This window comes from Adiantum capillus-veneris, chromosome 25 (assembly GCF_014529385.1).
Source record: "Adiantum capillus-veneris isolate H3 chromosome 25, ASM1452938v2, whole genome shotgun sequence".
Classification (NCBI taxonomy): domain Eukaryota; kingdom Viridiplantae; phylum Streptophyta; class Polypodiopsida; order Polypodiales; family Pteridaceae; genus Adiantum; species Adiantum capillus-veneris.
In genome coordinates, this window is record NC_140955.1 from 93,026,994 (window position 1) to 93,053,775 (window position 26,782).

At 43.6% G+C, this 26,782-nt stretch overlaps 1 protein-coding gene across 1 annotated transcript in view; it reads right to left on the bottom strand.

Annotated features, from left to right (window-relative positions):
* The window catches only part of LOC147425297 (uncharacterized), a 41,667-nt gene extending 16,269 nt beyond the window's left edge, over nucleotides 1–25,398 (bottom strand). Inside the window, exons 1-3 of the mRNA XM_086499779.1 lie at nucleotides 25,162–25,398; nucleotides 24,848–24,992; nucleotides 24,650–24,755 (exon numbers count right to left, since the gene is read on the bottom strand). Of these exons, the coding sequence (XP_086355905.1) occupies nucleotides 24,650–24,755; nucleotides 24,848–24,992; nucleotides 25,162–25,330 (420 nt within the window). The 5' untranslated portion in view covers nucleotides 25,331–25,398. The remainder of the gene's footprint in view (nucleotides 1–24,649; nucleotides 24,756–24,847; nucleotides 24,993–25,161) is intronic.
* Between the last annotated feature and the right edge of the window lie 1,384 nt (nucleotides 25,399–26,782).

A 26,782-nucleotide genomic window follows, 5' to 3' on the forward strand; every position in this document is an offset into this window, starting at 1 on the left:
CAAACTGCTGGTGTGGACGAAAAATTATGTCCATCATCCTATTGAACGTAGCAGGAGCATTTGTGAGACCAAAGGGCATCACTAAAAATTCGTAAAGGCCAAACGTTGTTCTAAAAGCAATCTTGTGCACATCCTCTGATCTAATGCGGATCTGATGGTACCCACTCTTTAGATCTATCCTGCTAAACATAGCTGCTCCTTCTAATTTGTCCAGAATATCATCAATTCTAGGTATAGGGAACCTATTCTTGATGGTATTCTTGTTCAGTGCACGGTAGTCGATGCACATACGCCATGACCCATCCTTTTTCTGCACCCACAACACTGGAGAACAGAATGGGGATGAACTGGGCTGAATCAGCCCCTTTTCTAATAGCTCCTGTACTTGGCCCATTATCTCCTTCTGCTGAGCCGCACTAACCCTCTACGGAGGCTTATTTGGTGGGCTACTGCCTGGCACCAAATCTATCCCATGGTCCTCGGGTCTCTCTGGCGGTAATTGAGACGGTAATGAATCGGAAAAACAATCACTATACTGTTGTAAAAACATTGACCTTTCTCTATCTAGCACAGATAAATTTGATTCATCACAATCTGACACTTCACATGCAAAAACCAAGTCCGCAGAAAGATGCTTTTTCATTACAGAAGTAATAGCAGAAGCTGATACAATGGGAATAGACTCCCCTTTAAGCTTTACATCCAAAATGTGAGTCTTTCCCCTGCTTTGTACAGTGGCATGATGTAAAATTCTTCAGCATCTACATAGGACTGGATATGTAGGCGCAACTTTCCAATGATGGATGTCACACCCTTTGTATGGCCAGGACATGCCAAACCTGTTAAGTATGGAGCCTGATTTACTCTTGTAATTTTCTGTGGTAAAAGCGCAGATTTGTAAGGCCCCCATTATGAGGAGAAGTCATCGTGCGTGAAGGAAAATCACTCACCGGAAACCACAATTTTCACGGACAAGAATCAGGGGCAACTTTAGAGGCCTCGGGGGCGGAGGCCCCTGAGACTTTTTTTTTCGCCGGAATATTATGGCCGGACGGCGGCCAGAAAGTGGTCGGAAAACAACCGGTTGGTTGGTCGGTGCCGGTAGTCAATGGCCGGTGGTCGGAAGTCAATGGCCGGTGGCCGATGGCCGAATTCAAAAGCGGACTTGTCTTCTCAAGGGCGGCCACACATGGGCGGATTGGAGGGTCCGATTTGGACTTATTCGCACTAGGACGGCTACACATGGCTGTCTCTCATAAGAGAGGGCAACCCTTTTGGCCTATAAAAGGAGGCCATTTCTACACACATTTCATAGTGTGAAGTTGATGCAACAAGGTGAGTGTGAGGTGGTGAGAGTGAAGCAAGGCGGGAGCTCTATCAAGGGTTTAATCCGTTTGTAAACTACTTCTTTTGAAGTGCTAAAGCCATTGAGTGGCTGCTTTCCCGTGGACGTAGCCAACATTGGGTGAACCACGTATATCGTGTGTACTCTCTCTCTCTCTCTCTACTCTATAATCTCTTGTGTGTGAAATCTATCTCTCTCCATTAAGTAATCTATTCAAAAATCTATTTAGCTACGTCTTATTTCCTAACAATTGGTATCAGAGCAAGGTTTGCTCGTACCTAAATTATCTCAAGGAAAGGATTCCTTGAATTGAGTGGAAGTTATGGCGGAGGAAGGGAAGCTGAAGATTGAGAAGTTCAACGGCAAAAATTACCAACATTGGAAGATGCAGATTGAAGACTATCTCTACCAGAAGGACCTCTATTTGCCACTAGGCGGTCTTGCGAAGAAACCCGCAACAATGGCAGATGAAGCATGGATTGTCCTTGATCGAAAGGCACTGGGAACAATCCGGTTAAGCTTGGCGTCAACGGTGGCCTTCAATGTTTCGGAGATGAAGACCACGGAGGACTTGATGAAGTCACTTGACGACTTCTACGAGAAACCATCGGCATCCAATAAGGTATTTCTTATGAAGCGCTTGTTCAATCTAAAGATGGCAGAGAATGGTTCAGTTGCAGAATACCTAAATGACTTTAACACAAACATAAGTCAACTTCGATCAGTGAAAATCAATTTCGATGACGAAGTGCGAGCTCTCCTTATACTATCATCTCTACCGGATAGTTGGGACAGCCTTGTGATGGCTGTAAGTAATTCTATCTCTGGCACAAATACTCTTAAGTTTGATGATGTTGTGGGTGTTCTCCTAAGCGAGGAAATGCGAAGGAGAAGCACAGGAGAATCATCAAGTGTTGCACTATCAGTGGAAACAAGAGGAAGGCCTAAGGAGAGGTTCAAAACCAAAAGGGTCGTGATCGCTCAAGGCGGAGCAAGTCACGCACAAAGTCAGTTCTTGAATGTTGGAACTGCGGCAAGAAGGGCCACGTCAAGAAGGATTGCTGGTCCAAGAAGAAGAAGGAGACAGAGTCTCAAGATAACAAGCCAACATCGAAGGCCAATGTGGCAGGTAAAGTAGAGCAAGATGCTCTAATTCTCTCATTAGACAATGTGTCTAATTCCTAAATAGTAGATTCCGGGGCTTCATTCCATGAGACACCACACAAGCAACATTTCCAAGACTACACCAAAGGTAATTTTGGGTATGTATACTTGGGAGATAATGAAGCTTGTGAGATTGTCGGCAAAGGTACAGTTTCTGTCAAAACTGCTAACGGAAATGAATGGAAGCTTAAAGATGTTAGGCATGTTCCTTCTCTTCGCAAAAATTTGATCTCTACAAGACAATTGGACGATGAAGGTCACAACATTGCATTCGGAAACAAACGGTGGAAGATCTCAAAGGGATCTTTGGTGATTGCCAAGGGAGAAAAAGTCGGTACACTTTACTTGTGTACTGTTAGTACGCAACCTTCAGCTTGTGCAGCAACTACAAAAGTTGACAGTGCGGTGTGGCACTACCGACTTGGGCATATGAGTGCCAAAGGAATGCAAGTCCTTCAAACAAAGAAGCTTCTACCAGGTTTGAAAGAAGTGGACTTAGAGTTCTGCGAAGATTGTGTTTATGGTAAACAAAAGAGGGTAAAATTTCAAAAATCAAGAAATAAAAGAAAAAATAAAAAACTTGAGTTGGTTCATTCTGATGTTTGGGGTCCTGCAAGTACACCATCACTTGGTGGCTCATTGTACTATGTAACATTCATAGACGATGCGACTAGAAAAACATGGGTTTATGTCATGAAGAATAAATCCGATGTATTTTCCATATTTCAAAGGTGGAAAGCCTTTGTGGAGAATGAAACAGGTACCAAGGTTAAATGCCTCAGATCCGACAATGGAGACGAATATTGCAGCCAAGTTTTTGAAAGCTTTTGTGCTAGCAATGGCATTCGTAGGCAAAGGACAACCCCAAGGACACCTCAACAAAATGGGATTTCGGAAAGGATGAACAGGACAATCATGGAACGAGCACGAAGCATGCGGCTACATGTAGGCCTACCGCTTGAGCTTTGGGCGGAAGCTGTAAGTACGTCTGTGTACTTAATCAATCGGTCACCCTCAACGGCATTGGATGGGGGAGTTCCAGAAGAGGCATGGACAGGTAAACCGGTGAATTATGCATTTCTCAAAGTGTTTGGGTGTGAGGCTTTCATGCACATAGATAAAAGCCTAAGATCAAAGCTAGATGCAAAGTCCAAAAAGTGTTTCTTCATTGGCTATGGAGAAGGAGACTTTGGGTATCGCCTATGGAATCCTGAAGATGGTAAAATCTTAAGGAGTAGGCATGTAATTTTTAACGAACAAAATATGTACAAAGATTACTTGGAAAGAAAACAAACAAAAGAAACAGGTGATGAGTACATGGAGCTTGAGGACGGTGAAGACTCAAGGACTGCAAACGGTGACAATGTGCAACAACGTCAACCAAATGAGGAGCCTCAACCTATTCCCCGAAGATCTACAAGAGCAAGTAGACCTCCAAAAAGGTTTGTTCCTTCCTTCAACCATCTCTTGATCTCAGATTCTGGAGAGCCGGAATCATACGAAGAAGCTATGCAACATGAATCCAAAGAAAAATGGACGAAGAGCATGCAAGTGGAGATGGACTCACTACATCGCAACCAAACATGGGAGTTGGTTGAGTTGCCTAAAGGTAAGCGGGCACTTCAAAACAAATGGGTGTACAAGCTGAAGGAAGAAGAAGGTGGAAAGAAAAGGTACAAGTCTAGGCTTGTGGTAAAAGGTTTTTCTCAAAAGAAAGGTATTGACTTCAATGAAATATTTTCTCTTGATGTAAAAATGAACTCAATTAGGCTTGTCTTAAGCCTTGTGGCTGCTCATGATCTAAATCTCGAGCAAATGGATGTAAATACGGCATTCCCTCATGGTGACTTAGAGGAGGAAATCTACATGCTTCAACCAAAGGGTTATGAAGTAAAAGGTAAGGAGAAAATGGTTTGCAGATTAAAGAAGAGCTTGTATGGTTTAAACCAAGTATCAAGACAATGGTACTTGAAGTTTGATCGATGAATGTTGGATCATGGATTCACAAGATGCAACTCGGATCACTGCGTCTACACGAAGAATTTGGGAGATGGGAAATTCATTATCCTAATGTTATATGTTGATGACATGTTGATTGCAAGTGCTAACATGCAGGACATCAAAGACCTAAAAGAGGAGCTGTCCAAATCTTTTTCAATGAAAGATTTAGGTGCTGCAAAGAGGATACTTGGTATGAAAATATCAAGGGACAAGACGAAGACGACAATAAAGCTATCTCAAGAAGATTACATCAAGAAGGTACTAGAAAGGTTTGCAATGCAAAATGCAAAACCACTTTCTACACCTTTGGCTGGTCATTTTAAACTAACGAAGGATATGTGTCCAAAGACACAAGAGGAGATAGCCTATATGTCTAAAGTTCCATATGCTGCAGCGGTAGGTTCTCTAATGTATGCTATGGTCCGGACAAGGCCAGACATTGCACATGCAGTGGGAGTTGTGAGTAGGTTCATGGACAACCCAGGTAAAGAGCATTGGCAAGCTGTGAAATGGATACTTAGGTATCTAAAAGGGACAACAACAAATGCTTTGTATTTTGGAGAAACTGATATTTTTCTAGAAGGGTATGGTGATGCAGATATGACAAGTGACAAAGATACTCGAAGGAGCACTACTGGCTATGTGTTCACGGTTGGAGACACAGCAGTAAGCTAGGCTTCAAAGCTGTAGAAAGTGGTTTCACTTTCTACCACGGAAGCAGAGTATGTAGCAATGATGGAGGCAAGCAAAGAAATTCTGTGGCTTCACAGATTCTTAGAAGAGCTTGGATTCAAACAAGACAATTGTGTCTTGTACAGTGATAGCCAAAGCGCTATCCATCTTGCGCAGAACTCAGCCTTTCATTCAAGGACAAAGCACATTGAGGTGAGATATCACTTCATACACACTCTTTTGGAAGAGAGACAGCTAAAGCTAGGAAAGGTGCATACAAGTGAAGATCCTGCAGACATGTTTACAAAGGTGGTCAACAAGGAGAAGTTGAGCTTTTGCTCATCTTCAATCGGCATTCAAGGATAAGAAGCCAGAATGGAAAGCAATCACAGGTTTGGTTTGGAGATCAGTCTCCAAGTGGGAGATTGTTAAGTATGGAGCCTGATTTACCCTTGTAATTTTCTGTGGTAAAAGCGCACATTTGTAAGGCCCCCATTACGAGGAGAAGCCATCGTGCGTGAAGGAAAATCACTCACCGGAAACCAAAATTTTCACGGACAAGAATTAGGGGCAACTTTAGAGACCTCGGGGACGGAAGCCCTCGAGACTTTTTTTTCGCCGGAATATTATGGCCGGACGGCGGCCGGAAAGTGGTCGGAAAACAACCGGTCGGTTGGCCGGTGGCCGATAGTCAATGGCCGATGGCCGGTGGTCGGAAGTCAATGGCCGGTGGCCAGTGGCCGAATTCAAAAGAGGACTTGTCTTCTCAAGGGCGGCCACACATGGACGGATTGGAGGGTCCGATTTGGACTTATTCGCACAAGGACGGCTACACATGGCTATCTCTCATAAGAGAGGGCACCCCTTTTGGCCTATAAAAGGAGGCCATTTCTACACACATTTCATAGTGTGAAGTTGATGCAACAAGGTGAGTGTGAGGTAGTGAGAGTGAAGCAAGGCGGGAGCTCTATCAAGGGTTTAATCCCTTTGTAAACTACTTCTTCTTTTGAAGTGCTAAAGCCATTGAGTGGCTGCTTTCCCGTGGACGTAGCCCACATTGGGTGAACCACGTATATCGTGTGTACTCTCTCTCTCTCTCTCTCTACTCTATAATCTCTTGTGTGTGAAATCTATCTCTCTCCATTAAGTAATCTACTCAAAAATCTATTTAGCTACGTCTTATTTCCCAACAAAACGTGCCTCTGCTGTATACCCCATCTCTTCAGGTCTGATTCCCAACCATGCAGTAGCTTTTGAAAGTCGATGCCTAAATGATGCAGAGAAGAGGTATGACATTTATGAGAAAGAGCTTTTGGCTGTGGTTCATGCTTTGAAGAATTGGAAACATTATCTCCTAGGCAATGAATTCATTGTAAGAACTAATCACCAAAGCTTGAAGTATTTCAACACTCAAAAGCACTTACAGGAAAGGCATGCAAAGTGGGAAAACTTTTTGTCTATGTTTCATTTTCAAATCTTATATACTCCTGGCAAGCACAATGTGTTCGCAAACGGTCTTTCAAGAGTCCCCCGAATTTCAACCATCACAGTGGCTCATCGTGAAGCCTTTCATGGTATGAAAAATACCTATGACAGGGATGCGGATTTTCAAACAATATGGTTGAAGTTGCAAGAAGGAGAGCCTCATCCAAACTACTGCATCAAAGATGGATATCTCATGATGGATAATCGGCTATGCATCACTCTCCCTCTTCGTCAAAAAGTACTTACAGAAAGTCATGAACCACCTTATGCAGGACAAAGAGGACAAGTAGCCACTCTAAGTGCTTTAGAGCGCTTTTTCTATTGGCCACCACTTCGATACACAACTACATCGAAAAATGTCTGGTTTGTCAAAAATCAAAGTTTGAAAGACAAAAGGCTCGAGGATTATTACAACCTTTGCCAGTACCAGATGGTCCTTGGGAGTCTATCACTATGGATTTCATCATAGGAATTCCAAGGACATCACAAGGGAGTGACATATTTGGGTCATTATAGATAGATTCAATAAGCAAGCACGTTTCATTTCTTGCCATAAAACATTGAAGTCTTCACAAGCTGCACGACTTTTTATACAACAAATCTTTAGGTTGCATGGTGTGCCTTGAGAAATTATTTCTGATAGGGACTCCAAGTTTACCAGTAATTTCTGGTGTGCTTTATTTGAGAATTTGGGAACAAACTTAAACTTCTCCTCGTCATTTCATCCACAAACACATGGGCAAACTGAAGTCATGAATCTCACTGTACTTGATATATTGAAAGCTTATGTTAGTGAGCAGAAGTCACAGTGGGAGAAGTATTTACCTCTATTGGAGTTTGCCTATAACAACACCTGACACTCCTCTACAGGGAAGGCTCCTAATGAAATAAGCAAGGAAGAATAATACCTCCACCTATTATCCGTACCAAAGACAAGATTTTTGCCGCTGATGAGTTTGTTTCGAACTTGAAGACAGCTATGAATCAAGTCCGAGCCCAAGAACGACAAAAGAAGCAAGCAGATAAGCGACGAAGGCATTTGGTTTTCAAAGAAGGACAATATGTCTTGATAAGAACAGGTTAAAGCAAAGTTAAGGGAAAACAAGGTCTTTTCCGAAGCTGTCGAAAAGATACTTTGGACCCTTCAAGGTCATCAAGAAAATTAATGAAGCATGCTACAAGCTAGAACTCCCAAGTCATTGGAAGATACATAATTCGTTACATGTAAGGCTATTAAAGCCTTACATGGGACCAATACCAAAGGAGCCTATTACAGAGAATCCCCCAGAAGTTGAGGCACAGAGGAACTCATTCAACCCGAACAAATCCTCTTTCATAAGGATCGAACTACAAGAAGTGGCCTTCTAACACGGAAATTTCTATTGAAGTTTAAAGATTTACCCACAGCCGACGCCAAGTGGGTGGATGAAAATTTCATGCGGGCTTACCCGGAGATTCTTAAACAATATGAGGAAGCTTTTCAGCTGACGACAGCTGAATAAGAGCGGGTGGGCTATCACACCTCAATAGAAGAGAACTTGTATCCTTTTTCTATTAATCTTAAATTTTACAAGTGTGTTTTTCTTTTGTAAAACAAGATAGCTAGAACAGTGCACCGTAGTATGATCACCGATGAGTAGTCACAGGTTAAGGTGGACCCCCACAGTGGATTAGAACATAGATACTGTACACTCCCACCTAGATAACCCAATAGGGTGCCTGTGACTTGTAACTCGTGCATATAAGGATCATACTTGCACATAGAAAGGGTTGATGCCTTGGAGTGTGGGCTAGATCCGCTTGAAAAGACAGTTACAATCAACAAGATGCCATGATCATGAAGGTTGCTCATTATGCATATGTAGGTTGAATGCATTGAATGTTTTATCTCCTCATAGAGATGTTAAATCCATGTTTTGAAGCAAATACGTATTGTACTCAGAAAGAGCTTTCAACTGATACCAATATTAATGTGTGTTTTTATGTCACGTGACACATCCCAACCCTATGTGTCCGTGGACAAGCTACACCAAGCAGGGTTCAGTCAGTTCAGTCAAGTCTAGATTAGCAGTGACTTGGCACTTTTGTGAGTCTATTCGTAGACCGTGCATGCCCAGTCACTTAGCATAGATGCATATCGCTACACACAGCATGATCATCGGAATTCCCATCAGAATCCATTAGCATCAGTTAGGGGATTTTTCCAGTGCATTTAGCCTATTTTCCTATTTATTGGTTATTTTCACTTATTATTTTTAAGTGACTTTCCAACAAAAGTAGGTAGGGCAATTTTGCTAAGTTAATATATAAGCAAACCCAAGTTAGCACTTTCTGGCAGAAGAGGCAGCAGGAGCTTCCCGCTCAACAGGCAACTTCTCAGCACTACCCCCCGCAGCAGTAGACCATCGCCATACTTTCCCATTCCTTGGCGTTTTCCCTTCACAAAAGCCATCGCCATCAACCTCCCGTGTTGGCGATTTCAGCCTCACCCCACAGCCAGCCCTGGCATTTCTACTAATGCTAGAGCATCAGCCTTCTCAGCATTTCCTTCAGCATTCACTAACGCTAGGGGAGGACAGCAAAACATCAACATTTTGCTAGCGTTTTTGCAACAGGTCAGCGTTTTAGTTTTCAGCCTTCATCAACAACCGATCCACGCAGTTTTCAGCCTATGCACAGTAGCAGATCAGCCCCCAAGTTGGTTGCAGATGTTCCCCCATTTTCAGCCATAAAAACGCAGCCAAAACAGTCATTTTCAGCCACCGAAACAGTCCCAGAATTCAGCGATTAGAAGATCTCAGATTTCAGCCATCAAGTCGTCGTCGTCGTCGTCATCGGCATAGTCCCATTGCATCAGTCCATTGCATTCGCATTGTACTCCTTTGTGCAATCGAAGTAGACCACTCTCGCCGACGAGAGTGGGGCCTTCGAAGGAGGGTTTTACAACCTCTCGGGTGTCGTATCTCTTCTCTCTCCTTCTCTCAGTCTCATTCACTTGCACGCACAACATCCACTCACTTTGTTCGTGACCACAACACTCTACAAGACGGAAAGCTCTCCCTTTCCCTAAGAACTAAAAGGAACCTTGAGCAATAAAGATCACTAATCTTGAGAAAATACAACATTCATTCCGCTGCACCTAACATTTTAACAGCTCCAAGATGAAAGCTTCTAGAAGATTCTAGAAGGGAGATTCTAGAAGGAAGGTTCCAAAAGGAGGACAGGTGGCGGGACACTTGTCACAAACTTTCCAAAAGATGAGACACTTGTCAAAAAGCTTTCAAAGGAAGGACAAGTGTGTGGATACTTGTCAAAAAGCTTTCAAAGGAAGAGACAAGTGTGTGGACACTTGTCATGCCAACTTTATCTTTGACTAAACACTTGTCACAGTCCTCTTCAACTTTTCCAACTTCTCTATAAATAAAGCATCCTTCCCTTTCATTTCTCCATCTCCTAGTTGTTGAATTTCCTCTACCATCAGCCCAAGAAACCCCCTTCATTACCATGACAATCTCTCTCTACACTTACTACTCCTTCATCCTCAAGAAGCCCTATCTCTCTCTAGCTTGTTGTTTTTTCCAGGGTAACACACCTGTAAATCTGAAAATTCAGTTGTTACCCTTCAGTTTTCCGCTCTTCTATTCATCCTACAAGCCACCAAGACACTAGATCTCTTCTCTAGCATACGCAGCAACTAAATTTTATCTTTGTACATATGTTTGAGAGTCTACTTATGTTTACTTTTATGCATGTGCACATGGCATCTTGCATGGTCTACGAGTGAGAGTCTACAAACGCGAAGAAAGACAAGCATCCTAGGATCGCGAGCATGAACAAGCGCGCTTGGCGGCCGAGGAAAGAAAGGTAATCTTGGATCGCGAACGCGAAGAAAGAAAAGCAGAATTGGATCGCAAGCGCAAAGAAAGAAAGGCTGACTTGGAGCGTGAGCGCGAGCAAGCGCGCTTGGCAGTCGAAGCGAACAGGGTAGCCTTGGAGCGTGAGCGTGAGCAAGCGCGCTTGGCGGCCAAAGAAGAAAGGCAACTATTGAGCTTGAGCGTGAACAAACACGCAAAGCCCAACGAGCAGCGGCCGAAGATAGACGAGCGGCTTTGGAGTTAGAGCGTGAGGTGCAGAGAGACCAACGCATGCAAGAGTTGGTTCTACAAGTATTCACCTCAAAATCCGAGCAAGCCAAAGATGTTGGTGGTTCATCAAGTGGCGCGAGCCGAGATTCGGACTCCAACAACCCCATTACCGAGAAGTTGACATTCAGTAAGTATAACGGTAAGATGGATGCTAGTGTTATTCATTCTTCGTTGCATCAATTTAATGCTTATTTGCGACAACTAAGAAGACAGGAAATAGAAAGGTTTTAACTACAGCGGTGATGCCATTAATTGGTATCACGCATGGCAAGAGGCACAGTTGACCGCGCACCTAGAGGAAGCCGACGAAGATGTGTCCCTTTCCTTCAATTGGGTTGACTTCCAAGACAAGCTCAAGGCGCAGTTTATGCCTCCTCAATACCTAGCGCGGTTAAAAGAAGATTGGCGCAATCTCAAGCAGAATGGTATGCCGGTCATGTCTTTTTCTAACCGTGTTTTGCAGCTCGGCACCCAATTACACAAATCGGATGATGAGCGCAAAGAGGCTTTCCTTTTTGGGTTGGACAAATATATCAATTTTAATGTAGAAGTCTTCGACCCCGCGGATCTCAACAGATGAAGCACAACAAGGGAAAGCCTAAGGAGAACAAGTTGTCTTAAAGTACCTCTCAAACTTCTCAAAACGGTAAGAATGGTAACTCTTCTAACCAATCTTTCTCTAGTCTCTCAGAAAAGAACTCACAAAATGAATCCAAGGGTAAAGCTAACACAATTGCTAAACCTAAGCTCACCACAGATGAAGAAGGCTAAAGCAACACAAGGAATTTTAGAAGGATACATCACGTCAGAAGAACAAAGCATTTATTCTAAGGAAGGTCAATGTTATCATTGTCACATCAAGGGTCATATAAAGAAAACATGTCCTAAGATTGAATCTAGCGAATCTAAAGAACCCACAGAACCCACATCCTCTGTTACTGCCATCAATGAGAACACAAGTGTGACCCAAGTTTCTCATGATCCTCCCATTGATGAGTCGGTCTCTCATTAAGTGTTATGGTCATGTGAAGGGTCAACGTTTTGTCATAATGTTTGATCCAAGCAGTATGCATGATGTGATAAGTGACTCTCTTGTCGAAAGAGCCCGCTTGGAGGTTAGCAAGACATCTCCTTTCGAGGTGTCGGGCTTCGCTCCCAATATGGACTCTCTCATTACACGAGAGTGCCTTGATGTGTTATTCACGGTTCAACAAGTGTCTTTACCCAGAAAATTTGTAGTATCTCCTCTTTCAGGATGTGATATGCTTTTAGGCATTCGATGGTTTCGTGAGCATAACCCTCTCATTGATTGGGCAGCCAATATTTTTACTTTCAATGCCAAAAGTGACTCTCCCATTGTCATTCATGGGGAGGAAGTTGCTCGTTCTTCATCTCTCATTTCTAATGTGCGAGCGAAGATTGAAAAGAATCAGTAGAAGGAGACTCTCTCAGTCTTGTCTTCTCCAAAGCACGACACAAATGTTTTGCATGATAAAGATGTGATTATTCACAATGATGATGATTTGCAGAAGAAAGATGTGATTGTTCACAAGGATGATGGTTTAGTTGATGCTTTTTCTAGTGAAGCTAACCTCATTGCAAATTCCATCAATCACGAAGAACTGATCTTGGCTCTTGAGTCGAGGTCCAAAGAACCCCCACAGGAAGTATTGTATATGCGCATGATTAGTCAATATGCATTGTTCGAGTGCTTCATTCATGACGGTTTCCTGTATTTTAGTCACCGTCTTTATGTGTTCCCTTTTCATAGGCATGCCATATTGTACGATGAACACAATTCACTCATGAATTGACACGGATGTATGCGGATTTCTATCGGAAAGAACGAAAGTTTGCATGACACGGTCTTAGAAAGAGCACAAGAAAAATTGAGCATCAAGCATCGGCATTTCCATTGTGATTTGCCACAGTCGATTGATTTAGATCAAAAAGACAAGTTTCGATTCCAATTTTTGTGTGTGTTTGACGAACGCTTTGGCACTCCGTCTCTTTGTTCATCTACATTGCATGCACAGTCTTAAAGACTAGAATTTTTCCATTCACTTTACATAAAATGGAAAGTTGGAGCTTTGACGCAACCACAAATAACTGTCTCTTTCGGCGCGGCCCAACAAAGCAAGCGTTGCAAACCTTAATGAAGTTCAAGTATCGCATGGCCCACGCATCAGAGTGGGCCGGCGAAGAGTCCTTCCCAGGATTCCAAACGTTGTTGGCGATCTCCCTCGATGCCATACAGTTCGGTACAAGTACCTCACTTTAAAAAGGAGGGGATGTCACGTGCACACCTAACCTTATGTGCATGTGGACAAGCTACTTCATGACAAGGGTTCAGTTAGCTTAGGAAGTGTTCTGGCACCTTTGTGAATCTGTTCGCAGGCCGTGCATGTCCAGGCACTTAGAATAGTTGCATATCCTCTGGTTGCACACAGCGTGATCATCAGCATTACCATCAGAATCCATCATGAGCATTTTACAGTGCACAAAACCTATTTTCCCTATTTTAGCCATTTTTCACTTACTATTATTAAGTGACTTTGTTGGGAAACTGGGTAGGGCAATTTGGCTAAGGATATATATAAGAAAACTAGCGCTAGCACTTTCTGGCAGAAGAGGCAGCAGGAGTCCAACTCACAGGCACCTTCTCAGCAAGACGAGCAAATCCCTAGCGTTTTCAACCATCAAGAAGCCTAGCGTTTTCAGCAATTGCAAATCCGTCTCGTCGCCATTCTCATCATCGTCAACATCGTCGGCAATTCCATTGCATTTAGACCATTGTACGAGATTTGTGCAATCAATAACATAGACCTGAGACCTCTCTCGCCATAGAGAGTGGGGCCCTTGGAGGAGGGTCTGACAACATTCTGGTATCGTATTCTTCTCTCTCTATCTCTCACTCTCAACACCTTCATTCACAGTGTTTACCACTTTGTTTGTGATCATTTGCACTCTCTCACTAAAGGAACGGTAGGCTCTCCGTTCCGTAAGTAAAAGGAACCCTTGAGCACAGTTCAGAGCACTCATCTTGAGCAAAGTTCAAACATTCACTTCCGCTACACCTTACACTCGCATACCATTTTGCTTGAGATTGCGCCAATCTTCTTTCAACCGCGCTAAGTATTGAGGTGGCATAAACCATGCCTTGAGCTTGTCTAGGAAGTCGGCCCAATTGAAAGAAAGGGGCACGCCTTCTTCAGCTCCCTCTAGGTGCGCGGCCAACTGTGCCTCTTGCCATGCATGATACCAATTAATGGCATCACCGACAAGATACATGGTTGCCGTCAAGACTTTGTTATTTCCTGTTTTCTTAGTTGTCGCAAATTGATGCAACCAAGAATGAATAACATTAGCATCCATCTTACCGTCGTACTTACTGAACGTCAACTTCTCATTGATTGGATTGTTAGAGTCCGCATCTCTACTTGTGCTACCTGACACATCTTTGACCGGCTCGGATTTTGAGGTGAGTACCTGTAGGACCAACTCTTGCATGCATTAGTCTCTCTGTGCCTCGCGCTCTAATTCCAAGGCCGCTTGCTTTCTTCGGCCGCTATGCGTTGAGCTTCACGTGCTTGCTCACGCTCAAGCTCCATATCTGTCCTTCTTTCTTCGGCCGCCAAGCACTTGATCACGCTCGCGATCCAAGGCGACGCGTTGCGCCTCTTGTTCTAGCATCATGTCCATCATCAACTTAACCAAAGCCTCCATAGGATTTGTCGCAACCCGTGGCATAGATGGGGAAGGAGGAGGGTCGAAACAAAAAATCCTCCTGGTGGGAAAAATTCTTCGTCACCACCTCCACTCTCATCACCTTTACGCAAAGTATCCATTCCGCTTCAGGTGATGACCATACACTGAGATCTTGGGTACTTAAGTTCTCGAGGAACTTGAGGTCTTGAGGTTCTTGGGTGCTTGAGGTTCTTGAGTTCTAGAGGTTCTTGATTTTTCACCGATTCTTGAGTTCTTTATCTTGCAATCGGTGTTTGAGAAGGCTTTTCTCTTCCCCGAGCTCGACTCTTCCCTGCGGTCGCACCACCCTTGGCGGCCTTGCCCTCACACCAAAGTTTCTATTTCCCACCTCACGTCGATTGGTCAGTCGCTAAGTGCACGGTCCGCTCTCAATGATGAAAAGAGGAACAAGAGGAGGCTTGACAAGCCCTTCTTTCTTGGGTTACCTGTCACTCTTCAAAAACATGATTAAGAATCGACATGCCCAAGTGGACTTGGATTACATGCGACCACAACGGTTCTTTCGTTGAGTGATACAAAACACTGCCAAAGCTCTGATACCAATGTAAGGTGCAACAGAAGTGAATGTTGATATTGCTCAAGATGAGTGCTCCAAACTGTGCTCAAGGGTTCCTTTTTACTTACGGAAGAGAGAGCCTTCCGTCCTTTAGAGAGAGAGTGCAATGACCACGAACAAAGTGAATGATACTGTGAATGAAAGTGTCGAGACTGAGAGAAGAATACGACACCAGTGGTTCTCAAACCCTCCTCCAAGGGGCCCCCTCTCTATGGCAAGAGAGGTCTATACTATAGATTGCACAAATCTTGTACAATGGTCTAGATGCGATGGACTTGCCGACGGTGTCGGCGACAATGATGACGACGACGAGGATGAGCTAAAAACTGAAAACGCTCGACGAAGATGCGCTGAAAACGCAGATGCTGAAATCTGAAAACAGCGGGCTGAAACTGAAAACGCTGACTGACTCGACGGTACGGCGAGGATCTGTTGCAGGTAGGTGAGATCTGCGAGGCTAGGGGCTGGATCTTTTGTGGCTAAGTGCTGAAAACTGAAAACGCTGATGTGCTTGGCTGATCTGGCGCCGGAATCTACAAACGCTAGGCTTGATCTGTAAAGTGAAAACGCAAGGCTGATTTGTAGCAAAAACGCTCGGGGATCTGCTCCCAAAAATGCTATCTGCTGCTGCTGTTGGCTGAAAACGCTAGGCTGCCTTCTGCCGGTCTTGCTGAGTAGAGAACACTGCAAGTTACTGGAACTTCTTTTGTCTCTTCTGCTAAAAAATGCTAACGCTAGGTTTCTTTTATAGTGCCTTAGCAATTTGCCCTACTCACTTTTCCAACAAAAGTCACTTATTAGTTTAATTGTGAAGGTTCTATGCTCTGTAAAATGCTCATGATGGGTACTGAATGTCATGCTGATGATCATGCTGTGTGCAACCAAAGGATATGCAACTAATCTAAGTGCCTGGACATGCACTGCCCACGCACAGGCTCACAAAGGTGCCACAACACTTTCTAAGCTGACCTGAACCCTAGATCTGAGATAGCTCGTCTACATGCACATAGGGTTAGATGTGCACGTGACAAGGGTAGCCCATCGCATCTGCTTTTCCGAAAGCTACTTCTGTGACAAGAAGTAGCGTAAACTTTGATGATCCATAATGACTATATAATCAGCTCCAAGTAAATAGTGTCGCCACGGAGTAAGAGTATAGACTGCTGCTAATAGCTCTTCTTCATAAATCTGTGCAACCATTTTAGGACATAAAAACATCCTGCTCTCATAAGCAAATACATGGCCTTCTTGCATCAAGATTGCTCCCAAACTACGACCGTAAGCATCACAGTAAATTTCAAATGGCTTTTGCAAGTCTGGTAAGGCTAACACGACTCCAGTAGTCAACTTTTCTTAGAGACTGCACGAACTGCACAAGAGGAACTGCACAAACTGTAGCACGAACTGCACAAGAGGAGTCACAGATTACCCAGATGGATTAAAGTCACTCATTTCTCTTCAGATTTCAGGGGTACTGATGGGCTGACAGCTCTCTGCTATATGACTTTAAGAAAAGAAGATGGGAATTCCTTAAATGAATGTGATTTATGTTCTCTCATGTGTGTAATCTTTAAGTGCTTGATTGAAAGACGAAATGACTGCAACATTTCGGTCTTGATTCACCTGAGGGGTGACGTAAATATGATAGTAACAAGATTTAGTCAATCCCAACATCTGCTAGAGATCGGTGAGATCTGGATGTGATTGTTAAATACGTTACGATGATCATGATTCTCGTCTTCGTGAAAGTACTGGATATGTGTTGTCTTGTAACAAACTTGTTCTACCGCAACACTGGAGAGATTCTCTACTTCAAAACAGTTCACACTTCACAATTAAGTCGACACGGCCCGGCGTAGTTCCGTACTTAGAGATGTTGGCCCCAAAGACTGGCGCCCCTTTCGGTATTTCTTTTTGTATTAATCTGTGTTCAAAGTTGCTTTGGAGAACTTTACAGAAGAATCCACGATTTCTCGAGCAACCGGATTTCTTAAAGATAATGCTATGCAATGGTGGAGTTTAATCGCGACACAACCGCATGCTCCAAGGACCTAGCAACCTTTCAAGACAGTTTTTGCACGTAGTTACATGACTTCAATTTTTGAAGTCCGGATTTTGGCAGTGGGGCAACTTGAAAATGCTTGCCACCGAAACCATGGACGACTATAACAAAAGGTTTCTCGACGTGTACCTTCCGGTGTCCTTCTTTAAGTTCATTTCCTTGGAGGACCAGTGCGAGCGCTACACCATTGGACTACCATCACCATTGTAGGAATATTGTCTCTCCAAGCAAGTCTCTACCATGCAAGAGCTTATGGACCATGTTGCGGTCGGCTACAAGCTCATGAAAGGAAAGTTGGAGTTTACCACAAAAGAACCTCCGACCACTAACCAGAACTCCCGGCAACAACGAACAAATTCTTGGGAATCCCGTGAAAACCAACCTCAACGGCCTCGTCTGACACAACGTCAACGAGACACCTTGTTACAAGAAGGCCGATGCTTCGAATGTTTCCAAACAGGGTATACGTTCAATACATGTCCTAAGCGAGCCTCGACGTCCTCAGTGCAACCTTCTACTCCCACGTCAGATAGATACCGTAGACCTGCTATTGGACTAGTACCTGATATTTACGGTATACGGCTCGAGAATTTTAATGAATTATGCAGAGCTTATGGAAAAGTCAACGGCTTGAAACCCCTTATTTTCTTTGACCTCGGAGCTATGGAGAACTACATCCATCCAGAATTCTTGAAGCAGACGCACTTTGATTATGATGCAGAGGGTGGAGAAATTGAAGCTGAGCTAGCCACGGGGCAAACTCAAAAAGTGGTACCGCTCATTGGTGCACTTCCAGTGACTATACAAGATTATCACGGAAAAGCTGATTTCCACATTATGAAGTTGGGCAATTGCGACGTTCTCTTGGGCATGCCCTGGCACGACAAGAATGATGCAACACTCTACGTCCGGAACCGAACCATTACCGTGATGCAGAAGGGCAAGCCAGTTGTCCTCAAAGTTCAATTGTCCGAACAAAGCCCTGAATGACCTCACTAGTTGTTTTCTAGTTAGATACTTTTGAGCATTGTTTGAGAAAGTATTGTTTGAAATTTAATTGAAATGGATGCTATCTGTTTTAAACCTGTTTTGGTGCCGATTTGAATTGTTTGACTCTGGTTTTAAATACTTGTAAGGTGCAGCGGAAGTGAATGTTGAACTTTGCTCAAGATGAGTGCTCCGAGTTGTGCTCAAGGGTTCCTTTTACCTACAGAAGGGAGAGCCTTCCGTCTTCTTAATGAGAGAGTGCAAGTGATCACAAACAAAGTGAATAGACATTGTGCGTGAAGGTGCATGAGACTGAGAGATAGAGAGAGAAGAGAATACCGACACCAAAGATGTTGTAAAACCCTCCTCCGAAGGCCCCACTCTCGATGGCGAGAGTGGTCTACTATTGATTGCACAATCTGGTACAAGTATAAGTGGAAGCTAATTGATGCAAGACTACTAGCTATGTCGAGGCCGACGGTGGTGACGACGAGAACGAGACTATGGCTGAAAACTGAATGCTTCAACACTGACTATGGCTGGATTCTACTGCTTCAAAAACGTTGTTGTACTGCTGTCCAAAAACGCTAAGGTTGGCTGATTTCTGCTGCTTTCAAACTCTGTTGTACTATTGTCCAAAACGCTAAACAAGCTGCTGTAAATCGCCCTAAAAAAGCTGTCTATGGTGCAGTAAAAACGCTGGATAGGCTGGCTGAAAAACGCTATACAGCAAGTGCAAAGACACGTTGTATTGCAAGGTCCTTCAAGCGCTGAGTAGGCTGCTGAAAACGCCAATGCAGGGGGCTGAAACCACCAATGAAGGGGGCTGAAAATGCTGATGCTGTTGGAGAGAAAACGCCAGCTATGGTGGGGAGGTCTTGCTTGAGAAAGAGAGGGGGAACCTGCTGCACTTGTGCTTGTGTTCTCCTTGCTCTTCTGCCAAATGGTGCTAGCCCTGGTTTCCTTATATATTATCTTACCCAATTTGCCCTACTCAATTCGCAACAAAAGTCACTTAAAATAATAAGTGAAAAATGTCAAAAATAGGGAAAATAGGTTTAATGCAATGGAAAATGCCCCTGATGGATTCTGATGGTAATGTTGATGATCATGTTGTGTGCAACCAGAGGATATGCATCTACCTAAGTGCCTAGGCATGCATGGTCTGCGAACAGACTCACAAAAGTGCCAGAACACTTCCTAAGCTAGATTGACTGGACTGACTGAACCTTGTCATGTTGTAGCTTGTCCACGGACACTTAGAGTTGGATGTGTCACGTGACAATACTAGTTTCAATGATTGGTGGTTTTACTCCTGGGTGGAGAAGTGAGAAATAATGGTTTGATATTGCTTGAACCTCGGAACGACGCAGGCCGATGCCTGGAGAGCGTTTCGTTGTATGCTAGAAAACCTTGGAACGACGCAGGCTGATGCCTAGAGAGCGTTTCGTTGTATGCTAGAAAACCTAGGAACAACGCAGGCCGATGCCTGGGGAGCGTTTGGTTGTATGCTTGAACCTCCAAGCGACGCAGACTGCGGTTTGGGGAGCGTTTGCTTGTACAATCTTCTGAGCTCATGGCCATACCTTTTTAGGTTATTTGCGAAGGGAGTGACGAGGTAGTCGTTGAGTAGCTTCATACCGCAAACCGTTTCTCTCAAGGGAGTGCTCAGCGGCGCTGTTTGTTATGTGTTGTAACATGCATATGTAAGCATTTGTGTTGCATTGTGATGTGACAGCTATTGAATATTACTAACTAGATGAGATTGCCTGGGTATGTAATTTTAGTGCATCAAGACACCCGTGGAAGATCAATGCGGTTTGGGTGTGATGGCTAATTATACTATGCCAGCATATCAGTAGTTCCGACCTGGACGAAAGGAGAAGCCAACTCCTTGATCAAGAGAGTCGACAAGAGAAGCCAACTCCTTGTGATCAAAAGAGCCGAGAGGAGAAGCTAACTCCTTAACAAAAAGAGCAAACTGATTGTCCCTCGGAATGTCCCTAGGAATGACCTTTGGAAATTTTTGAGCTAACTTGAGTTGTTTTGCAAATATGTTGTAATCGCGGACGATTACTTTCTTTCAAGAAGGGGGGATGTCACAAACTGCTGACGTGTCAAAGCCCTGAAGAATGGAGCCAACTTGCAGATCCTGGCCAAGGGGCCTAAACACTAAGAAGAACAAGTAACAGAAGAAGAAGTCCTACCAACTTATGGGGACCCCGTCCGATGGGGCCCCAGTGACATAAAGGAAGTAAAATAAAGCAAGACCCACACATACTCACGCAAAAACTGATGACGTGGCAATTGTACGGACGCTCCGCGTTTTGCACTGACTACTGACGTGGCAATTGTACAGAATTCCGCAAAACGCATTGGCAGCTTTTTTGGCATTGCTTTTGAACCAGAAGCTTTTGAGTTTTGAAGGCTTTTCACTGTAACTGCTTTTTAGGCCAAGGGCCTTTAAATATGAGGTTAGGGCTCATTCTTTGGCATGCTTCCTGGAGAAGGTGCAGAGACTGAAGTATCGGCTTGTACTGTGTTGATGCAATATAAAGAAATACCGAAAGGGGCACCAAGGTTTGGGCCAATACTCTCTAGGGTGGAATTCCGCCACTCCGTGTGGCGTGTCGTCTCTCTCTCTCAGTTCAGTTATTATTGAAATGCTAAAAGTCTGTTCAGTCTGTTCTTTTCTATTGGCACGTGGTGCCCGTCTTGTGACACTTTATGCCTGTCAAACTTGACCTTCTGGCATACCAAGCATCTGAATACAAAATCGTCCACATCCTTCTTGACTCTCGGCCAAAAGAAGTATCGCTCCACACCTTTCAAGGTGGTATCAGCCACGGTGACCCGTAAATGGTGGACAGTGGCATTCGGTTAGAACCTTTTCCCTAAACAACTATGTAACGCATAACATCGTTTTCTTCATCAAGTAGCCATCCCGAATGGAATATCCCACTACTACCTCCCCATTCCATATTCGACCGAATACATTTGAAAAGTATGGATCTGTGGCGTACTGATCGACCATGTCCTCAAAGCTTCTATGATGAATCGCGGAAATAGCCAAGACTAACGGCTTCCGGGACAAAGCATCTGCCACAAAGTTCTTTTGTCCCTGCACATGGACAATTTGGAAGTGAATCTGTGACAAGATATCAGCCTACCGCATCTGCCTTTCCGATAGCTGCTTCTGTGACAAGAAGTAGCGTAAACTCTAATGGTTAGTAAAGACCGTAAAATCGGCTTTGAGTAGGTAATGTTGCCACTGAGTAAGAGCATGGATAACCGCCAAAAGCTCTTTTTCATATATCTATGCTCTCAAGAGCATCACAATATACTTCGAATGACTTTTGCAAATCCGGCAAAGTCAAAACTGGTCCCGTAGTCAATTTCTCTTTCAATGTCTGAAAGGCAGTCACCTTTGTGGGTCCCCATGAGAAAGGGACTCCTTTCTATGTCAAGATATGCAAAGGGGAAGCAACCTCTGCAAACTTTCTAATGAGCCGCCGATAGTAAGAACATAAGCCCAAGAAGCTTCTAACTTCATGGACATTCTTCAAATCAAGCCAATCACGTGTAGTCTCAATCTTTGGCCGGGTCCACCTGTACTCCTGCTGCTGAGATGATGTGTCCCGGAAAGTGTATCTCCGATAAGAAAAATTCACTCTTGGCATTGATCACCAACTTGTGATCTCGCAATGCCTGAAAGACCTATAGCAGATGTTGTCTATGTTTTGCCTCATCCTTGGAGAAGACTATAATGTCATCAAAGAAAGTGCCAACAAAAGATTTGTACTCTCTGAAAATCATGTCCATCATTCGGTTAAAAGTGGCTGGAGCATTGGTAAGGCCAAAAGGTATCACCAAAAATTTGTATAAACTAAAGCTCGTCCGAAAAGCTATCTTGTAGACATCTCCTGGCGTGATTCGGATCTGATGATATCCACTCTTCAAATCGATCCTACTGAAACAAGAGGATCCCTGTAGTAGTCGATCAAGAATATCATCGATCCTTGAAATCGGAAATCTGTTCTTGATGGTGATTATATTTGAGACCTCTATAATCAATGCACATTCTCCAAGATCCGTCTTTCTTTAAGACCAACAACACCGGAGAGCAGTAGGGTGAAGTACTCGGCTGGATAAAACCCTTTTCCAAGAGGTCTTTCACTTGGTTCATAATCTCTTCATTCTGGGCTCGGCTCACTCAGTAAGGTGGTCGGTTCGGTGGAGTGCTTCGGACTTCCAAGTATTAGATCAATGGTATAATCCTCAGGACGAGATAGTGGCAAGTTGCTTGGCAGGCCCCCAGAAAAGCATTTGGCATGAGTATGGAGAAAATCTTGGCGTTCTTTTTTAAGGTCAAAACAGATTCGACCTTCAATCATCATTCAGTTCTCTTGAGAAAATCGAGTAAAGAAACTAAGTTTCATCAAGTACAATCTCTGTGCCCTTCATTTGTCAAAGCCGCTTTCTCAACCCGATAGTCAACCACGGCATGGTTCTTGTGGTACCAAGGGATTTCAAGGAGGAGGTCACAACCTCCCAAGGGCATTACGTAGAAGTCCTCGTGCCCTAAACACCCCTAACATTGCAAACGAAATTTGCCAATGATCGGTGTAATGGAAACATCCCATCTGGGTGCCGCTAGAACTACCTCGGCCTGTGGCCTTAGCCTATCGGGCGTAATGCCAAATCGAGCCACCACTTCAAGTGAAAAGAAGTTGGCCCCATCAAAGAAAATGAGGGCTTCTTTGTCTCTCACTTTGCCCTAAGTGTGGCAAAGTTTTGTACTTTCGTTCATCTGATTCGGTTCGGTCCCACACAATGTGGTACCAGTTCTATTTTCATCGGCCTTTTCTGCCACATTCCTCTGCTACTCTAGAACTCTCTGGCTTGTCTTCAGTCTGTTCTTGTTGTGCCTTTTTGGGGCACTTTGCGGAGATGTGTCCAAATTCCCCGCAACCAAAACACTTCCCCTCTTTGAGATAGATAGCCCTTTCTCTAAGAGTCTATCGGGGACAAATATCTTTCTTTTCTTCGTCCTGAGAACTATTTCTCTTTCTACTTTCATTGTGAGACGTGGCTGTCGTACGGATTTGCGATTCTGATGTGGCGCTTGTACAGATTTCTGCAAATTGCACTCGCTGTCCTAGCGCTAGCTTTTGGGACCCAGATGCTTTCAAATAAGCTTGGGAGCATTGCTGAGACAAGGACCCTTGGACATTGTCCTTTGTGAAGCAATAATAATAAAGAAATATCAAAAGGGGCGCCAGTCTTTGGGGCCAATCTCTTTGAGCGCGGAACTTCGCCATGCCATGACCTCTCTCTCAATTTTGTTCAATTCTTTCAGTTTTTGCGCGTGTTGTGATAGATTCCCGACTTGGAGTATCCAAGTCCGTTACAATTGTGCTTTGCGATCATCAATCAAGAAAGAAATATTGAAAGGGGCGTCGGTCCTTGGGCCAGTGAACCTGGAAGAGGAACTCCGCCGCGTCGTGTCATCTCTTTTCTCACTCTCCCTGTATTCAGTTCATTTTGTTGCAGTTTTTGTTTGTGTGTTGCCGTTGATTTCTCGCAGGTGTCCAAGCCTATAACAACGCATCAGAAGAGGCAATGGTGCACTACAAAGTGGGTATCATGGCTGCATCAAGGTGGGGTCTAACCTTACATACTTGCAAGAGCTAAGGGGCTCTTGCTTGATGCATGCCCTTTGTCCACTACTGGCTAGAACTCTCCAAATGTTGCTCTTACACAGCTGGCAGTATCTCTAGCTAAGAATCCTTCTTGCTCCTCTTCTGTCCTGTGTCAAAGGACTGCCTAACTCCCTTCTCATGAGCCTTGATTTGCATACCCCCAGATAAACCCATCAATTTAAATTATCCCTGAAAGTACATTAAAAACAAGCTTGTTTCTAATGTGCACATGGTGCACATATCTTGCTATAGTCAGCCGATGGTAGCCGGAAGTAGGGCTTCTACGTGGTTTGAACTACATGAGGACATGTCACGAGACCAGGGTTTATTTTATACATGAGGGTGTGCATCAAAAATTTCCAACACACTAGCACTTTAACCAAATGCTTCCCTATTGAAAAACTAAAGCATTCTGCACATGCCACTTTGATAGCCACATTTCGATGAGGCAAGATCCACACCGCGATATCAAAGACTATAACTGCTCTTGTTACTTACTAATAGACCACATACACATATTTCTATGTTTTCTTTGTAGTTTTCGCCTAGATTTCAAGTTAAAATGCAAGCAGCCTCCATGCAAGTACAAGGGCCCTTATATTGCAGTTATGTGTTGATGTGCTGACATGTTGTGGCAAATATTAAAAAGTAACATCCAAGGGTGCTTCTTCAAATGATACTTTCAACTACGTGCACAATGTCAAAAAATAAAAAAAATCGTAAAGCTAGCACTTGTTCAAAGTAAGCATTTCCAAACTGTACCTCGTTCACTAGATCACCAACGACGTCCATTCCCAGTCTCTCGACAGCAGCTTCGATCAGGTAATGCTTAGGCTCCTTCAGAAAACGAGACGTCCGCGCAATGAAACTGCTTAAAAGCCAACAAAAGCAAAAGTGAATATCAGAAAGAATTAATTGTGATAGAGAGGAAATCATCAAACTTATAAACACAAAGCATACACTCTAGGATTCATTTCTTGGGCTTTCTTGCTCTTGCTCTTCCTCTTCTTGCCTTTCCTCTTAGGACCCTTCTTGGCCTTATTCGACCTCTTAGAACTCTGGATGGCAGCATCAAGGTTGGTGGCTGTGAACTGGAAGCTGAAACCTGAGCAAAGATGCAGAAACCGTCAAAGTTCAGCGTTCTTCTCAACAACAAAGCAGTTAAAATTTCTCTCTCTCTCTCTCTCTCTCTCTCTCTCTCTCTCTCTCTCTCTCTCTCTCTCTCTCATATTTGGGTCTTGTTGCCCACAAAGAGAGGAAACGGGAAAGCACACCTGGATGGAAACTGCCGGTAGCAGAGTCAATCTCGCCATCTTCAAGAGGCTCTAGGGGAGAACGCTGCAGAATAGGTTGGGCTGCAGGGGCAGGCTGCAGTTGACCATTGGCTTCGTCGAAGTCAGGCAAGTCGTCGTCGTACTCCCAAAGAGGCTCCAAGGACTCCATGGCCACAGCACCACGCGCCAAAACGAAGCTGAAGTTAATTTCAAATTACCAACACACAATGACGAACAGAGTAAGCCCAGAACACAAAAAGCATGCGAATATTTAAAATGGCCTGCTTTTTACATTACTGAAAAACAGAGACACCTAGTCATGCTTGGTTTGGAAATTTGTATTTTATGTAAGAATGACAAGATTATGGACCTTGTGTATCAAGGATGAGGGGGCGGGTTCGTAGGGGTGGCTGCCCTGATAGCCGATGTAATTATGGTCCTGGATATTGTCATGGCTTAACATGAGCTTGGCAAGACCTTGTAATTTTTTGGGCTGTTCAATATAATTCACTCACAATTGTGAGTTTTTCTATTAAAAAATATTTATTTTTTATAAAGAATGAGCATTTCTTTGCATATAATTTTCAAGGTGTAATAAAATAAGACGTATTCCAAGATCAGCCTAAAAAGTTTTCACAACAACACCTGCTAAACCCTGCTATGCTCATTTTTATATGATGCACTAGTCCATTACATGCATCAAGGTGGTGCACTTACCTGATGAGTTATGTGTTTGCTTGAACATGTTTGTAACATGAAAATCTCACCTTGGAGGAGCTACAAAAAAAAGAAAAGCAAACCGTATGTTAAACTTTTCATACTATGGAAGTTTTGCAAAAATATCGAACCTTATAGTGCAGAAACTAAGTGAGTGCCATACAAAAGCTTTTACAGAGTCCGCATACATAGTATGTGTTGGTCTCTCAGGTGCAAGGAAAAGCAAGAAGAAGAGGGAGTTTTAGGTTTGGCTTTTAGACGTTGTATTTAGAGCTATAGTTGGCTTTAGTGCACGCATGCAATGTCCATGTGGCTTATTTAGGTGAAGTTTTATAAAAAATGGTGATTTATGGAAATTTTTGGCTAGCCTCACAATATTTGACTACTAAATTCTACTTATCATGATCATTAATTAATCTCGTCACAGTTCTTGAGACACACACTTTTAAGTGTTTCCTTATGGAGTTTTTGGTCGCATAAAAAGATCTAAAAATTCCAAAACTATCATAAACATCATATAAGATATAGTACGGCCGGCCGCTCTCTCTCTCTCTCTCTCTCTCTCTCTCGTGTGCACAGGGGCTTCTCTCAATTTTGGAGTTTAGCCTTCATGTCACAGATTTCGACACCTGTAAAGGGTTCCCCCTTCCACCATATTATGTTAGTTTAAATGTGAAAGCAACCTAGTTTGTCCTACTCAAAGCTTTTTTCTTGGCTTTTCTTAAGAGAACGAGTAGGTATAAACCCGTTTCCTTTTAATGGGAATCACTAGGAGATTCTCATTAAAAGAAATATGTTCAAGTGAGCAAAGTCAAGGAGAAGGAGAGCTCGAGCCAAGTAGTGGGTAAGGGGCGTGTCCCAGGCGGTGTTTTCTAGGGGAGGTTGCAAGGACACGTGGCTGGCA